At 47.9% G+C, this 18988-nt stretch overlaps 1 protein-coding gene across 1 annotated transcript in view; it reads right to left on the bottom strand.

Moving 5' to 3' along the window:
• ddx21 (DEAD (Asp-Glu-Ala-Asp) box helicase 21) overlaps positions 1-18988 on the bottom strand; it is a 42608-nt gene that overhangs the window by 23351 nt on the left and 269 nt on the right. The window contains exons 2-5 of the mRNA XM_078565810.1: positions 18098-18373; positions 14566-14641; positions 7607-7785; positions 1706-1823 (exon numbers count right to left, since the gene is read on the bottom strand). Of these exons, the coding sequence (XP_078421936.1) occupies positions 1706-1823; positions 7607-7785; positions 14566-14641; positions 18098-18373 (649 nt within the window). The remainder of the gene's footprint in view (positions 1-1705; positions 1824-7606; positions 7786-14565; positions 14642-18097; positions 18374-18988) is intronic.

Here is an 18988-nt window from a genome sequence, read left to right as displayed (position 1 = left end):
ATTGGACAATTAGGTGGTTTGATCAAACTTTTCACATTTGTCATGGCTCGGGGAGTAGTGGGGCTTGATACTGCAGCACACTATCCCCAGTGAGTCGTGACAGAGGGAAATCAAGGAACCATAGCCAGATAGCATCTGCTGTTGGGAATTTTCTAGTCTGCAAATTAAGGATAGTGTGACTGAACACCTTAAAAATTTTCACTGATCCAGATGGCATGAATTTGTAAAAGGCAGATCATGCCTGACAAACCTGATTGAATTTTTTGAAGAGTTGACTGTAGTGGGTAGGGGAATATCGATGGGTGTTATTTATATGGGCTTTCAGAAGGTATTTGATAAAGTCCCTCATAAGAAACTTAGCTAAAATCGAAGCTCATGGAACTCAAGGCAAATTATTGACATGGTTTGAAAATTGGTTGAGCAACAGAGGGTTCCACTGGCAAACTTCCCTTCAAGGATCTCTGTTCACCATATTTATTCACAACTTAGGTGATGGGATAGAAAGCCACATATCTACGTTTTCTGATGATACAAGGACAGGCAGTAATGTAGGTGAAATCATAACATTTAACAAAAACTTAAGTGAATGGGCAAAAACTGCAGCAAATAGTTCACAATGTAGAAAAATGTGAGGTCATCCACTTTGGAGCGAAAAGGGATAAAGCAGGATACTTTCTAACTGGTGAACAGAAGAAACAGTGGATGTCCAAAGAGACTTAGGAAATGCCAGCCTTTATATCTAGAAGACTAGAATCCAAGGGGGTAGAGGTCATACTTCAGCTGTACAAAGGCCTGGCTAGACCACACCTGGAGTTACTGTGAACAGTTCTGGGTAGCAGACCTTAGGAAAGATGTTTGGGCCTTGGAGGGGTACAACTCCAAAGGTTAAATTACAAGGAAAGATTACACAAACTAAGGTTATATTTCCTAGAATTTAGAAGATAAGGGGTGATTTGATTAAAGTTTTGAAGGTCTCAACAGGAACAGCTCAGCTAAATAGAGACACACTATTTGGACTGATTGGGGACTCTATAACTGGGGGATAGTCTAAAAATTAGTGGTTGGCCTCTCAGGCATGAAATTAGGGAAAACATTTACATACAAGGAGTGGCAAAAGATTGAAATTCTCTTCCGTAAACAGCAACTGATGCAAAATTAATTCTTAATTTTAAATTTAAGATTGATAAGATTTTTGTTGACTAAAACCATTAAGGAATACGGGCAAGGTGGTAAATATCTGGAGTGAGGTCAGAGATCAGCTATGATCGCACTCAATGGTGTTACAGGCTCGAGGGGCTAAATGGTCCACTCTACTCCTATCTTTGCCTCTCTTTCCTCCTTTAAGATGATCCTTAAGACCTACCTTCGATTGTCTGTACCAAAATGTCCTTATGTGGATCAATGTCAAATTTTAATCCCCAATTAGGGTTGTGCAATAAATGCTGGCCTAGACAGCAATGCCCACATCCCAAGAACAAATAAAAGAAATGCTTCTGTGAAGCAACTTGGGCCATTTTCCTACGTTAAATGCACAATACAAGTATAAATTGTTATTATATCTCCATTTCTTCACGAGATGGCTTTGCAGAAGAGATGCTGGTGTCAGTTTGTACCCCCAACCCCTCAGAGAAGAAATACACACCATATTTATCATTAGATAGCAGAAGCAAATCATTGTCAATACTTTTGAATTCTGAACACTTACTCTGTCCAACATATGGTGTTCCACCATAAAAACAAGAGACAGAGAGCTTCTTGGTTATATCCTTGATATCCTTCGCCACTTGAATTGCCAGTTCCCTTGTTGGAGTAAGCACGAGAACCTGGTGGGGAAAATGGAGAGAGAGAGAATGTAGAAAACTGTTAGGTAAGACTCTATAGGGGGCTGTAACTAGACCAGTAATTGAGAGGTTTAGATTTATCTAGAGAATTGAATCCCACAATGGCAGTTTGAGAATTTGACCAGTTTAAAAAAAAAACGGGAAAAAAGAATATAAAGTTGGTACCAATAAAACTGACCATCGATCTGCAAGATCGTCAGTAAAATCCATCTGGCTCAGGGAAGGAACCCCATCCCCCCACCCTTCCCGATCAACATCCTGATCCAGTTAGACCTGTGAGAGGTTCCAGCCCCACTCTAGCATGACAAACTTGGACTATAAATGCCAGCCATGCCCACATCGTCAGAATGAACTAAACATTGAGTCTCTGCCTGTAACCTGGGAGGGGCCTGCTGTAATGGGGCATAATGAACCAGACACAGGCAGGCCTCTCAAACTTCAGCCCAGGTGGTTAGTCTTCACACAATAGCCCACTCAGAGATGTCAGAGAAGGGGTGAGAATCAGGCCATTTTTTTGATTTCACCATCCTACCTCAAGTCTAAAGTCCCCATTACCAGCCTCCACTGATGACTCTTTGAAGTATCTTACTTGCTTTAACGTGAAAATTAGAAACTCTTGTTATAATAATACGAAGGACAGAGGAGCAGAAGTAGGCCATTCAGCCCATCGAGCCTGCTCCACCATTCAATACGATCATGGCTGATTATTAATTTCAATTACTTTTCCCCTCCACACTATCCCATATCCCTTTGTCAATCTCTGCTTTAAACATGCTCAATGACTGAGCTTCCACAGCCCTATGGGGTAGAGAATTCCAAAGATTCACAACCCTCTGAGTAAAAAAAATTTCTCCTCATCTTTGTCGAGTGGCTTCCCCCTTATTTCTAGACTCCTCAACCAGGGGAAACATCTTACCTGCACCTACCTTGTCTGTCCCTTTAAGTATTTTGTACGTTTCATTGAGCTCACCTCTCATTCTTCAAAACTCTAGAGAACACACACCCAGCTTCCCCAATCTCTCTTCACAGGACAGTTCTGCCATCCCCAGAACAAGTCTGGTGAACCTTCACTGCACTCCCTCTATGGCAATAATATCCCTTCTGAAGTAAGGGGGCGAAAACCACACACAGTACTCCAGGTGCGGTCTGACCAAGCTTCTATACAATTGAAGCAAGACTTCACTACTCCTGTACTCAAATCCTCTTGTGATAAAGGCTAACATTCCATTAGCCTTCCTAATTGCCTGCTGCACCTGCATCTTAGCTTCCAGTGACTTATGGACAAGACACCCAGGTTCCTTTGTACATCTACACTTTCTAATCTCTCACCATTTAGGAAATACTCTGCACATCTGTTCCTCCTACCAAAGTGGGTAATCTCTCATTTTTCCACGTTATATTCCATCTGCCATGTTCTTGCCCACTCACTAAGTCTGTCCAATTCCTCTTGAAACCACTTTGCATCTTCCTCACAACACATCCCCGCCCAGCTTTGTGTCATCCGCAAATGGAAATGTTACATTTGGTCCCCGCATCCAAATCATTGACATATGTTGTGAACAGCTGGGGCCCAAGTACTGATCCTTGCAGTACCCCACTAGTCACAGCCTGTCAATGTGAGAATGACCTGTTTATTCCTTCTCTCTGCTTTCTGCCTGTTAGCCTATCCTTAATCCATGCAAGTATATTACCTCCTATCCCATGTGCTTTTATTTTGCTAATCAACCTCCTGTGGGGGATTTTATTAAAAACCTTCAGAAAATCGAAATATACTACGTCCACCAACTCTCCTTTATCAATTCTGTAACATCCTCAAAAAATTCCAATGGGAACATGATTTCCCATTCATAAACCCATGTTGACTATGCCCAATCAGATTATTATCTAAATATCCTTTTATCACATCCTTTAGAATAGATGCTAGCATTTTCCCTACTACCGATGTAAGCTAACAGTTTTGTACTATCCTGTTTTTCTCTCTCCCTCCCTTCTTAAACAGTGAGGTGACAATTGCTAATCCCCAATCTGCAAGAACCATTCCAGAATCTGTAGAATTTTGGAAAATGATCACCAATGCATCCACTATCTCCAGAGCTACCTCTCTCAACACTCGGACGTGGAATATCAGACCCCGGGACTTATCAGCCTCCAGCCCCATTAATTTCACCAATACAACCTTCTTATTTATACTAATTTCCTTCAATTCCTCATTCTGCCTAGTCCCTTTGATCTCTAAATCTGGGAAATTTCTTGCACCTTCCTCAGTGAAAAGAGACACAAAGTAGTCATTTAGCTTCTCTACCATTTCTCCATTACCTATTATAAATTCTCCTGACTCTGCATGTAATGGTTGTCTTAGCCAAATGTTTCCTTTGTACATACCTGTAGAAGCTTTTACAGTTTATGTTTTTTGCTAGTTTACATTCATACTCTATTCTTTCTTTATCACTTTCTTGGTCCTCCTTTGCTATATTCTAAAATCCTCCCAATTCTCAGGTTTACTATTTTTGGCAACTTTATAGGCCTTTTCACTTAACCTTATATGATCCTTAACTTCCTTTGTTAGCCACAGTTGACTGGCTTTTCTTTTCAGGTTCAGGTTCAGCTCTTTTGCCCATGTTTGAACCAAGGCTGTAAGGAGGTCAGGAGCCGAGTGGCCCTGGCAGAACCCAAACTGGGCATCAGTGAGCAGGTTATTGCTAAGCAAGTGCCGCTTGATAGCACTTTTGATCACCCCTTCCATTACTTTACTGATGATCGAGAGTAGACTGATGGGGTGGTAATTGGCTGGGTTGGATTTGTCCTGCTTTTTGCATACAGGACATACCTGGGCAATTTTCCACATAGCCGGGTAGATGCCAGTGTTGTAGCTGTACTGGAACAGCTTGGCTAGGGGCACAGCAAGTTCTAGAGCACAAGTCTTCACCACTATTGCTGGAATGTTGTCAGGGCCCATAGCCTTTACAGTATCCAGTGCCTTCAGCCCTTTCTTGATATTACAGGGAGTGAACTGAATTGACTGAAGACTGGCATCTGTGATGTTGGGGACCTCCAGAGGAGGCTGGGATGGATCATCCACTCAGCACTTCTGGCTGAAGATTGTAGCTAATACTTCAGCCTTATCTTTTGCACTGATTTGCTGGGTTCCCCCATCATTGAGGATGGGGATATTTGTGGCGCCTTCTCCTCCAGTGAGTTGTTTAATTGTCCAACACCGTTCACGACTGCATGTGGCAGGACTGTAGAGCTTAGATTTGATCCATTGGTTGTGAGGTCGCTTAGCCCTGTCTATCACTTGCTGCTTATGCTGTTTGGCACGCAAGTAGTCCTGTGGTATAGCTTCACCAGGTTGTCACCCCATTTTTAGGTATGCCTGGTGGTGCTCCTGGCATGCCCTCCTGCACTGGTCATTGAACCAGGCTTGATGGTAATGGTAGAGTGGGGGATATGCCAGGCCATGAGATTACAGATTGTGTTCGAGTACAACTCTCGTGCTGCTGATGGCCCACAGCGCCTCATGGATGCCCAGTCTCGAGTTGCAAGATCTGTTCGAAATCTATCCCATTTAACACAGTGATTGTGCCACACAACACGATGGAGGGAATCCTCAATGTGAAGGCGGGACTTCGTCTCCACAACGACTGTGCGCTGGTCACTCCTACCGATACTGTCCTGGACAGATGCATCTGCAACAGGTAGGTTGGTGGGGATGAGGTCAGTCAAGTATGTTTTTCACTCTCGTTGGTTCCCTCACCACCTGCCGCAGACCCAGTCTAGCAGCTATGTCATTTAGGACTCGACCAGCTCGGTCAGTAGTGGTGCTACTGAGCCACTCTTGCTGATGGGCATTGAAGTCCCCCACTCAGAGTACATTCTGCGCCCTTGCCACCCTCAGTGCTTCCTCCAAGTGGTGTTCAGCATGGAGGAGCACTGATTCATCAGCTGAGGGAGGACATTATGTAGTAATCAGCAAGGGGTTTCCTTGCCCATGTTTGACCTGATGCCATGAGACTTCATGGGGTCCAGAGTCGATGTTGAGGACGCCCAGGGCAACTTGCTCCCTACTGTATACCACTGCCACCACCTCTACTGGATCTGACCTGCCGGGTGAGGGATGGTGATGGTGGTATTTGAGACGTTATCTGTAAGGTATGATTCCCTGAGGATGGCTATGTCAGGCTGTTGCTTAACTAGTCTGTGAGACAACTCTCCCAATTTTGGCACTAGCCCCTGGATGTTAGTAAGGAGGACTTGGCAGGGTCGACAGGGCTGAGATTGCCGCTGTCGTTTCCGATGCCTAGGTTGATGCCAGGTGGTCCGAACAGTTTCATTTCTTTTTTTTGTGGCTTGTTAGGCCATTTCAGAGGGCATTTAAGAGCCAACCACATTGCTGTGGGTCTCGAGTACGTGAAGGCGAGGTCAGGTAATGATGACAGGTTTCCTTCCCTGAATGACATTAGTGAACCAGATAGGTTTTTACAATAATCAACAATGGTTTCATGGTCATCATTAGACTTTTAATTCCAGAATTTTATTGAATTCAAATTCCACCATATGCTGTGGCGGGTTCAAACCCGGGTCCCCAGAGCATTACCCTGGGTCCCTGGATCACTAGTCCGGTGACAATACCACTACGCCCCCTAATTACTGCCCCTGAGGTCCTGTTTTTTAATTTCCTTCCTAACTCCCTAAATTTTGCTTTCAGGGCCTCATCCCTCTTCCTACCTATGTCATTGGTACCATTGTGGACCAAGACCTCTGACTATTCACCTACCCCCAGAAGAATGTCCTGCAGCCGCTCCGTGACATCCTTGACCCTAGCACCAGGGAGGCAACACACCATCCTGGAGTCACTAACTGCCACAGAAACACCCGTCTGTTCCCCTGACTACCGAACCCCCTATCAGTATTGCTCTTCTCTTCTTCCTCCCGTCCTGTGTTGCTGAGACATTCGTGGTACAACCAACTTGGCTCTGGCTGCACTCCCGAGAAACCATTGTCCTCACCAGTGCCCAAAATGGAAAACCCATTTGCAAGCAAAATAGACTAGGGGACTCCAGGCTGGTTATCTTAGACTGCCTGCCGATCACCCATTCCCCCTCTGCCTGTACATTCCTAACCTACGGTGTGACCACTTCCCTAAACATGCTATCCACGTAGTTCTCTGGCTCATGGATGCACCACAGCAACTCCAGCCGCCGCTCGAGTTCTGAAACTCAGAGCTCAAGCTTCTGCAGCCGGTGATACTTCCTGCAAATGTGTTCGTCTAGGGCATATGAGTCCATGCCTTCCCACATGCCACAGAATGTACATTCTACTCGGCCAAGCTGACCTGCCATACTGAAACTTTAAAAACTATTTATTACCAGTAGAATAACAAGTAGCTTCTTCCGCTATGCCTAAGTAAGAGCCAACTACTGGAGACTGAAAAAGGTAGGAAAAAAAATAGGAGCACCTCCCTTACCAAACTCCTAGCTTGACACTCCGTGCACTCAAAGCAGCACTGAATGCAGACATGAGGCGGGGGAAAAAAGAGAAATCAAACGAGTAAGTTCACAGCCTAAACACATGACAAACGGCCACAAGCATCAGCAACCTCGGAGAGTGGGACAGAAACTTCACTCTCTAAACTTGAGCCTGGTGAGCCTCTATCCTGGTGCTCACTATGTGCTTAGTAGGAGAACTCCATCTCTGTACAAAAGAAAGCAGCTTTGGCTGCCTTTCAATCTCAAGGTCCTCCAGCAGTCTGACTGGAGGTCATTTACCTTGGGAGGTCGATTCCTACTCCGATCAGCAGGCTCTGACTGCAACTTTTCCACCAGTGGGATGGCAAAGGAGAAGGTTTTGCCGGTGCCAGTCCTGGCCTGTGCCACGCAGTCATTCCCGTCATAGATGTAGTTGAACGTCTGTGCTTGTATTGGAAACAAGTAGGTCACCCCTCGGCCTACAGAGCAGTAATCAGAGAAATGCAGGATTAGAAAGAACAAATTGGCAACACTCGCACTTCAAAATCGGCAAAGCAAAGCACACCAGAAGTAACCCATTCTGAGCCAACGGGTTTCATTATTTACCTTGGTTGGTGATTGAAGCTTGGCTCATTGCAGACTGCAGCCTTTCAAAACAAAGTCCGCTTCCCCCAAAGGCATGCTGGCAAAGTATACTTTGTATACAGCAGAAACCAACTAGCTGTGAAACTGTGGGAAGCTGTGTGTCTCCCTCGAGACTCAGTCACTCGCTCTGGGGCTCTGTGTTAAATCTCCTGGGATTCACATTTTGTCTCTTGGAGGCCTTTAAGGAATTTTGGATCATATGGAGCAGCTGTTGCCTCATTGGTGGACAGAAACATTAGGAATTGGAGGTCACTCAGCCTCTCAAATCTGAGGGATTTCCATAATCCTGTGTGTGTAAAAGTGCTTCCTCACATGAACCAGAATGCATGAGCTCTAATTCCAACATTGTACCCTTATACCCTTACTGCTCTGGATTCCTCTGCCTGAGGAATAAGCTTCTAGCAACACTCCAGGTAAGGAGCTTGGACACACTAAACTAAAGGATAACAAAACTTTCCAAGGAATACAGTTACAGAACAGGACTGTAAAAGAATATTTAAAGTGAAATGAACTGCTATTAAAAATGAGTAAGAGTCTGTAAAGCAATGCACACTGGGTCTGGAATAAAACAAGGGAATTGGAGGCAATAATACTGTGGAGAACCAGCTATAGTCAGGATTACTGAGACATGGCTATAGACAAATCAGAACTGGGAATTAAAACATTACAGGGTGTAAGATATTTAAAAATAAAAGTGGGAAAAGGGGAAGTGAAATAGTTGTACTTCGGAAAAATCTAATGGCAGCAGAAAAGGGGGCACAGCTATCAGCAAGACAGAAAGAGAACCTGCATTGGAGAGATAAAAGATAATCTGGGATCATTCACACTAGCAGTCTGCTAAATAGTGGGAGGGAGGTGAACTAAATGGTACAAATGTATCAGGGCTGTGTGAACAAAGGCTTGTGGGTGTATGCATACAAATCTTTGAAGATGGCAGGACAAGTTGAGAATTCTGTTAAAAGGGCATACACGGCATCCTATGGTTAGGAATAGAAACTTGGGTGTATAAACACAATAAAGGTTAGGCCCCAGGTGTGTTGTGCCAATTCTGGATACCACACTTTAGGAAGGATATGAAAGCCTAGAAAAAGTGAAGGGGTTTATTACAGTGGCACCAGGTGCTGTTTCAGTTTGCCAGAGCCAACCAGACTGTTCAAAGGGAACAGAGAAAGGAGTCTCTGGGGAATCTGTGCCAACAAGACTGTTGGAAACCCCGCTAAGCAGGGGTGTGTTTTTTTTAGGTGTCAACCATATCCAGGAACCTCAGATAGAACACAGCTGCTGTGTTCGATCAACTCAAGGGCCAATCCATTGAGTGGGAAATGAGAGATCCTACACACCAGAGGCCAAGTTGGAAACGCTGCAAGACTGCACAAGTTGCCGCATTTGTGCAGGTGATACAAGTACTTATTTTTCATTCATTCATGGAACGTGGATGTCACTTACTAGGCCAGTATTTATTGCCCATCCTTAATTACCCTTGAGAAGGCGATGGTGAGCTGCCTTTTTGAACCACTACAGTGCATGTCGTGTAGGTGCGAGTGTTGTTAGGGAGGGAGTTCCAGGATTTTGACCCAGCAACAGCGAAGGAACAGCAATGTGTTTCCAAGTCAGGCTGGTGAGTGACTTGGAGGGAAACTTCCAGATGGTGGTGTTCCCATGTGCCTGCTGCCCTTGTCCTTCAAGATGATAATGGTCATGGGTTTGGAAGGTGCTGTCTAACAAGCCTTGGTGAGTTGCTGCAGTGCATCTTGTAGATGGTACACACTGCTGTTACTGTGCATCAGTGGTGAAGGGAGTGAATGTTTATGGATGTAGTGCCAATCAAACAGGCTTTGTCCTGGATGGTGTCAAGCTTCTTGAGTGCTGTTGGAGCTGCACTCATCCAGACAAGTGGAGAGTATTCCATCACTCAATTGGCTTGTGCCTTGTAGATAGTGGACAGGCCTTGGGGAGTCAGGGGGTGAGTTGCTTGCCACAGGATTCCTAGCCTCTGACCTGTGCTTGTAGCCACAGTACTGATATGGCTGATCAATGGTAACGCCCCCCAGGATGTTGACAGTAAGAGATTCAGCAATGGTAATGCCACTGAATGTCATGGGGCAATGGTTAGATTCTATCTTGTTGGAGACGGTCATTGCCTGGCACGAATGTTACTTGTTGCTTGTCAGCCAAGTCTGGATATTGCCCAGGTCTTGATGCGTTTGGACATGGACTGCTTCAGTATCTAAGGAGTTGTGAATGGTGCTGAACATTGTGCAATCACCAGTGAACATCCCCACTTCTGACCTTATGATGAAAGATCATTGATGAAGCAGCTGAAGATGGTTGTGCCTAGGACACTACCCTGAGGAACTCCTGCAGTGATAGAGTCATGTAGCACAGAAACAGGCCCTTCTGCCCATTGTATACATGCCAGCCATCAAGAACCTATCTATTCTAATCCCATTTTCATAGCACTTGGCCTGTAGCCCTGTATACGATGGCGTTTCAAGTGCTCATCTAAATACTTCTTAAATGTTGTGAGGGTTCCTGCCTCTCCCTGAGGCAGTGTATTCCAGCTTCCAACCATCCTCTGGGTGAAAAATTTATTCCTCAGATACCCCCTAAACCTCCTGTCCCTTACCTTAAAATCTACGCCCCCTGGTTATGGACACCTTTGCTAAGGTGAAAAGCTTCTCCCTATCTACGCCCCTCAGTTTTGCATACCTCTATCAAGTCCTCCATTAGACTTCTCTGCTCTAAGGAAAACAACCCGGGCCTATCCAGTCTCTCTTCATAACTGAAACACTCCAGCCCAGGCAGCACCCTGGTGAATCTCCTCTACACCCTCTCCAGTACAATCACATCCTTCCTATAGTGTGGGACCAGAACTGAACACAGTACTCCAGCTGTGGCCTAACTAGCATTTTATACAACTCCATCATAACCTCCCTGCTCTTATATTCTATGTCACAGCTAATAAGGGCAAGTATCCCTTATGCCTTTTTAGCCACCTTATCTACCTGTGCTGATGTCCTGGAACTGAGGTGATTGACCTCCAACAACTACAAGCAAACTTCCCTTGTGCTAGGTATGACTCCAACCAGTGAAGAGTTTTCCCCCTGATTCCCATTGACTCCAGCTTTGCTAGGGCCCCTTGAATCCACACTCAGTCAAATGCAGCCTTGATGTCAAGGGCAGTCACTCTCACCTCACCTCAGGAGTTCAGCTCTTTTGTCCACGTTAGAACCAAGGCTGTAATGAGGTTAGGGGCTGAGTGGCCCTGGCAGAACCCAAACTGAACGTCAGTGAGCAGGTTATTGCTAAGCAAGTGCCGCTTGATAGCGCTGTTGATGATCCCTTCCATCACTTTACTGATGAAGAGTAGATTGATGAGGTGGTAATTGCCTGGGTTGGATTTGTTTTGCTTATTGTGTAGAGGACATATCTGGGCAATTTTCCACATAGCTGGGTAGATGCCAGTGTTGTAGCTGTACTGGAACAGCTTGGCTAGGGGCACGGCAAGTTCTGGAGCACAAGTTTTCAGTGCTATTGCTGGAATATTGTCAGGGCCCATAGCCTTTGCAGTATCCAGTGCCTTCAGCCTTTTCTTCAGAGGAGGCTGACATGGATCATCCACTTGGCACTTCTGGCTGAAGATTGTAGCAAATGCTTCAGCCTTATCTTTGCACTGAGGATGGGGATATTTATGGAGCCTCCTCCTCCAGTGAGTTGTCTTCGTTGTCCACCACCATTCACGGCCGGATATGACTGGACTGCAGGGCTTAGATCTGACCCGCTGGTTGTGGGGTGGCTTAGCCCTGTCTATCACTTGCTGCTTATGATGTTTGGCACATAAGTGGCCTCCTGTTATAGCTTCACCAGGTTGTCACCTCATTTTCAGGTATGCCTGGTGCTGCTCCTGGCATGCCCTCCTGCACTTTTCACTGAACCAAGGTTGATCCCCTGGCTTGATGGTAATGTTAGAGTGGGGAATATGCTGGTTACAGATTGTGTTCGAGTACAATTTGGCTGCTGCTGATGGCCCACAGTGCCTCATAGATGCCCAGTCTTGAGTTGCTAGATCTGATCGAAATCTATCCCAATTAGCACGGTGATTGTGCCACACAACACGATAAACGGTATCCTCAATGTGAAGATGGGACTTCTGAAAGTACTGTGCGGTTGTCACTCCTACCAATACTGTCAAGGGCAGACGCATGTGCAACAGGCAGGCTGGTGAGGATGAGGTCACGCAGTTTCTCTCTCTTGTTGGTTCCCTCGCCACCTGCCACAGATCCAGTCCAGCAGCTATGTCCTTTTGGGCTCAGCCAATAGTGATGCTAGACATTCAAGACCCCCACCCAGAGTACAGTGGCTTCTCCCAGTCTGAAAATTTAAACACCCAATCATAGCCACATTTCCCCAACGACATCCTCCTGTCACACTGCGCCCCCCCACCCAACCACATCCTCCTGTCACACCGCCCCCCCACCCAACCACATCCTCCTGTCACACCACCCCCCCACCCAACCACATCCTCCTGTCACACCGCTCCCCCACCCAACCACATCCTCCTGTCACACCGCCCCCCCACCCAACCACATCCTCCTGTCACACCACCCCCCCCCACTCAACCACATCCTCCTGTCACACCGCCCCCCCACCCAACCACATCCTCCTGTCACACCGCTCCCCCACCCAACCACATCCTCCTGTCACACCACCCCCCCCCACTCAACCACATCCTCCTGTCACACCGCCCCCCCACCCAACCACATCCTCCTGTCACACCGCTCCCCCACCCAACCACATCCTCCTGTCACACCGCCCCCCCACCCAACCACATCCTCCTGTCACACCGCCCCCCCACCCAACCACATCCTCCTGTCACACCGCCCCCCCACCCAACCACATCCTCCTGTCACACCGCCCCCCCCCCCCACTCAACCACATCTTCCTGTCACACCACCCCCCCCCCCACTCAACCACATCTTCCTGTCACACCGCCCCCCCACGCAACCACATCCTCCTGTCACACCGCCCCCCCCACTCAACCACATCTTCCTGTCACACCGCGCCCCCCCACCCAACCACATCCTCCTGTCACACCGTCCCCCCACCCAATCACATCTTCCTGTCACACCGACCCCCCACCCAACCACATCCTCCTGTCACACCGCCCCCCCCACCCAACCACATCCTCCTGTCACACCGCCCCCCCCACCCAATCACATCTTCCTGTCACACCGCCCCCCCACCCAACCACATCCTCCTGTCACACCGCCCCTCCACCCCACATCCTCCTGTCACACCGACCCCCCCACCCAACCACATCCTCCTGTCACACCGCCCCCCCACCCAACTACACCCCCCCCGCCACCGCCCCCCCACCCAACCACATCCTCCTGTCACACCGCCTCCCCACCCAACCACATCCTCCTGTCACACCGCCCCCCCCACCCAACCACATCCTCCTGTCACACCGCCCCCCCACCCAACTACACCCCACCCGCCACCGCCCCCCCACCCAACCACATCCTCCTGTCACACCGCCTCCCCACCCAACCACATCCTCCTGTCACACCGCCCCCCCACCCAACCACATCCTCCTGTCACACCGCCCCCCCCCACCCAACTACACCCCCCCCGCCACCGCCCCCCCACCCAACCACATCCTCCTGTCAGACCGCCTCCCCACCCAACCACATCCTCCTGTCACACCGCCCCCCCACCCAACCACATCCTCCTGTCACACCGCCCCCCCACCCAACTACACCCCCCTGCCACCGCTCCCCCACCCAACTACACCCCCTGCCACCGCTCCCCCACCCAACTACACCCCCCTGCCACCGCCCCCCACTCAACTACACCCCCCTGCCACTGCGCCCCCACTCAACTACACCCCCCCTGCCACCCCCCCCCCTCAACTACACCCCCCTGCCACCGCCCCCCCACTCAACTACACCCCCTGCCACTTTGCCAGCTCACAATAACTGCTCCACATTTATAAATCTAGACACTACAACCGTAATGTCCCTTCCAGGTTCAGAAATAGCAGGAATTGGCAACAGGCTATCCACCGGCCCAGTCTGGTGCAGTACCGATCCATCCTGAGCAAAAAGGCCCTGTTTCTACGCTCTACGTTCTACGTGAAAAGGCCCAGTCTACGCTCTTCACTGGTCCCAGCCACGCTGACACACAGAAGTTGCCAGGGCTGCTGATCGTCAGCGAACCTTGATTTTAAAGCAGATACCTGACAAAGGTAGTGCTGGGCTCAGTCCCCAAACCCTAGACACTGTCGGATTCTGGACCCTGAGAACCCGATGCCAGTGAGTTAGCAACTCATTGGGATGGGGCGAAAGCCAAGTTTCAAATGCCCAACAAGATTTCAGGTTCTGAGTCTGCAACACCAGCACCAAGGAAGGGATTTCAAGTAGCAGAAACCGTTGGAAATGGAGACAGTAACATAGCGGAAAATAAAGACTGAACAGCTTGAAATAAATAAACGGCCATCCTGGGTGACTGTGGAATTCAAAGTCTTTTCTAGAAGATGCTGCCAGCAGTCAGGGAGGTCACAAACAGCGTCAATCTCCAAAGAAAGAAAATACAAACAGTAAACACACACATACCCTTCAGCAGATCAATCGTCTCTTGAGAAATCTTGAAGTTCGCGAAGGCCCCTTCTTTCTGTTCTGGAGGTAGCTCCTATAAAGCAAGATTAAAAGTACTGGAAGGATTTCACCATTGTTGTTTAAAACATATTCTATATTCTTTATCTTAACACACAAACATCCATTCTGGAAAGATCAAAGAGAAACCAGGACTGTTTGAACAAAGTCATTTTCCTCACACCCAGGTCCATTCTCTGACACCACTCTCCCTATCCCAGGTACACTGGCACAATCAGGGCGAGATGCCATAGAAAACACTTCCAGCTCACCTGGAACACGCAAATGTTCCCAGCTCACCGTTAACTGATGCTAACAGGAAATAAGTGACAGGAAGACAAATGGATAAGAGAGAGCAACACGTGCTGCTCAAAACCAGTCTCCCACCAAATGCACGGTTCACAGAATTGTTAAGAGTGCGGGAGGAGGCCATTCAGCCCATCATGTCCACACCGGCTCGCCGAATAAGCAATGATTTCGTGCCATTCTCTCGCTTCTCCCCGTAACCCTGCACATTCTTCCTTTTCAGATAACAGTCTAATTCCCTCTTGAATGCTTCAACTGAACCTGCCTGCACCACACCCTCTGACAATGCATTCCAGGTCCTAACCACTTGCTGCGTGAAAACGCTTTTTCTCATATCACTTTTGCTTCTTTTGTCAATGACTTCAATTCTCTGCCCTCTCATTCTCAATCCTTTCACAAGTAGGAACAGCTTTTCCCTATTTACTCTGTTCAGGCCCCTCATGATTTTGAATACAATCTCCTCTCAGCCTTTTTTTCTGCAAGGAAAACAGTTCCAACTTCTCCAATCTTTCCATCTAACTGAAGTTTCTCATCCCTAGAACCATTCTCATGAATCTTTTCTGCACTCTCTCCAATGTCTTCACATCTTTCCTAAAGTGTGGTTCTCAGAACTGGATGCAGTACTCCAGCTGAGACTGAACTAGAGTCTTACACAAGTTCAACATAACCTCCTTGCTTTTTACTCCATGCCCCTATTAATAAAGCCCAGGATACTGTTTGCTTTATTAGCCACACTCTCAACCTGTCCTGCCAGCTTCAATGACTTATGCACATATACACCCAGGACCCTCTGCTCTTGCATTCCCTTTGGATTGTATCCTTTATATTGTTTCTCCATGTTCTTCCTAGCAAAGCCAATCACTTCATACTTCTCTACATTGAACTTCATCTGCTACCCTTCATTTGTGGCCTACTCCACCAACTTGTCTATGTCCTTTTGAAGTTCTACACTAACCTCCTTATAGTGGGCAACCATTTTGGATATAGGTTGGATATAGTGACCATAGTACAGTTAGACTTAGCATCATTATCGAAAACAACAAAGAAGAGGAGTAAAAGTTCTAAACTGGGGAAAGACAACTTTTACAAAGCTGAGAGGTGATCTGGCCCTGGTGGACTGGTGACAGCGACTTGAAAGAAATCAGTGACAGACCAATGGGAGGTATTGAAAAGCAAGATTCTACAGGCACAATGTAGACATGTCCCCACAAAGAAAAAGGGTGGTACTGCCAAATCTAGAGCCCCCTGGTTATCTAGAAATGTACAGGGTAAGATAAAGCAGAAAAAGAAAGCTTATGACAGCACAAAAAACTTAATACATTAGAAAGCCTAGTACAGAAAATACAGGGGTGAAGTAAAAAGGATCAGGAAAGCAAAGAGAGGATATGAAAAAATATTGGCAGGTAAAATCAAGGAAAACCCAAAGATGTTTTACCAGCACATTAAGAGGAATATAATAACTAGGGAAAGGGTAGGGCCTATCGGGGATGTACATGGTAACATATGCGTTGATGCAGATGATGTGGGCAGGATTCTCAATGAGTACTTTGTCTCTGTCTTCACTAAGGAGAGGGATGATGCAGGCATTCTAGTTAAACAGGAGAAGTGTGAAACATTAGATACAATAAGCGTAGTGAGAGAGAAAGTACTGGAGGGACTGACATTCTTGAAAGTGGATAAATCACCAGGACTGGATAGCCAGAGAGGGAATAGTGGATGCTCTGAGGATCATTTTTCAATCCTCACTAGATACAGGCGCGGTACCAGAGGATTGGAGGTCTGCAAACATTGTACCATTATTTAAAAAGGATGCGAGGGATAGGTCAGAAAATTATAGGCCAGTCAGTCTGACTTCAGTGGTGGGCAAATTATCATAATCAATTCTGAGACAGGATGAACTGTCACTTAGAAAGGGACAAATTAATCAGGGATAGTCAACATGGTTTTGTTAGGGGAAAGTCATGTCTTACTAACTTAATTACATTTTTTGAGGAAGTAACAAGGAGGATTGATGAGAGTAGTGCAGTGGATGTTGTTGACATGGATTTTAGTAAGGCATTTAGCAAGGTCCCACATGGCAGACTGGTCAGGAAAGTGAGATCTCATGGGATACAGGGGAATGTGGCAAGTTGGATCCAAAATTGGCTCAGCGACAGGAAACAAAAGGGTAATGGTCGATGGATGTTTTTGAGGATGGAAAACGGTTTCCAGTGCTGTTCCACAGGGCTCAGTATTGGAGCCCTTGCTGTTTGCTGTACATATTAATGATTTAGACTTAAGTGTGGGAGGCATGACCGGGAAATTTGCAGACGACACAAAAACTGGCTGTTCAGTCGACAGTGAAGAGGATAGCTGTCGACTCCAGAATGATCAGTGGTTTGGTTAAGTGGGCGGAGAAGTGGCAAATCGAATTCAGTCTGGAAAGGTGTGAGGTAATGCATTTGGGAAGGCAAACAAAGCAAGGGAATATTCAATAAACAGGAAGTTATTGAGCAGGGTTGAGGAAGTGAGACACCTTGGAGTGCATGTCCACAAGTACTTGAAGGTGGCAGGACAGGTGGATGAGATGGTAAAAAAAGCATATAGAATGCTTTCCTTTATTGGGAAAAAGTATAGAATACTAAAGCAGGGAGGTAATTATGGAACTGTATAAAGCACTGGTTAGGCCACAGCTGGAATTTTGTGTACAGTTCTGGTCACCACATTACAGGAAGGACATAATTGTTCTGGAGAGAGAGTACAGAGGAGATTTACAAGAATGTTGCCAGGGATTGCAAATTGCAGCTATGAGGAGAGATTGGGTAAACTAGCGTGGCTTAGCGGGGAGGTCAATTACCAGCAGGCAGATTTAAGGGGTTTGGTCGAAGGATTAGAGGGGACATGTGGAAAAACCTTTCTGCCCAGAGGGTGGTAGGTGTCTGGTATTCACTGCCCAACCTTTTAAATGAGTTAACGCAGAAACCCTCAACTCATTTAAAAGGTACTTGGATCTGCACCTAAAGTGCTGTAACCTGCACGGCTACAGACCGGGTGCTGGAAGGTGGGATGAGAACAGGCAGCTACTTTACTTTTCAACCAGTGCAGACACATGGGCTTAATGGCCTTTTCAATGGTTCCGGTTCCCAATACTTCCAAGCTTCGGATAATCAGGTTTGATTGTGTCTGAAATGTTAACTGAGATTCTCACCTCCTCTATTTCACCCTCTGAATACTGACTGGAATCATCACTCGAGCGTGGGGTGATCTCAGCTTTTGACTCTTTTATCAATCCGTTTCTTTCTGCCTTTTTACTTTTTCTTTCAGCCTTTTCGTCACAATCCTCGGCCTTGTGTTTTTTTGATTTTGGAGGTTTCACTTCACTTTCATCAGCCGAATATTCTTCCAATTTGCCATTTTCCCGGTGCTTTGGCTTTTTGTCAGAGATCTCGTTTTTTTCTGAGTGTTTCCTCTTCTCTCGGTCTCTCTGTAATTAAACAGTGAAATACAGCAGCGGCCCCGGGACACTGACACTTCCCCCCGGGTCCCCCCCCCCCGACTCCCCCCCCCCCCCCCCCCCCCCGGTTCCCCCCCCCCCCCCCCCCCCACCCCCCCGCTCCCCCACCCCCCGGTTTCCCCCCCCCCCCCCAACCCCCCGGTTTCCCCCCCCCCCCCCCCCCCAACCCCCCGGTTTCCCCCCCCCCCCCCCCCCAACCCCCCGGTTTCCCCCCCCCCCCCAACCCCCCGGTTTCCCCCCCCCCCCCAACCCCCCGGTTTCCCCCCCCCCCCCCCCCCGGTTTCCCCCCCCCCGACTCCCCGTTTCCACCCCCCCCCCCCCCCCCCCGACTCCCCGTTTCCACCCCCCCCCCCCCCCGACTCCCCGTTTCCACCCCCCCCCCCGACTCCCCGTTTCCACCCCCCCCCCCCGGCTCCCCGTTTCCCCCCTCCCCCCCCGGCTCCCCGTTTCCCCCCTCCCCCCCCGGCTCCCCGTTTCCCCCCTCCCCCCCCCGGCTCCCAGCCCCCAGCTCCAATAAAACCGAGCTCACTCCCGGGAACAGGGCATCTTCCCCGGCTGCAGCGCTGCCCTGAAGCCGAGGCTGTG

The sequence above is a fragment of the Cetorhinus maximus genome, chromosome 20 (assembly GCF_964194155.1).
Source record: "Cetorhinus maximus chromosome 20, sCetMax3.hap1.1, whole genome shotgun sequence".
NCBI lineage: Eukaryota > Metazoa > Chordata > Chondrichthyes > Lamniformes > Cetorhinidae > Cetorhinus > Cetorhinus maximus.
Note: the sequence above shows the minus strand (reverse complement) of the source record. Positions and strands in the feature narration are given on the sequence as shown.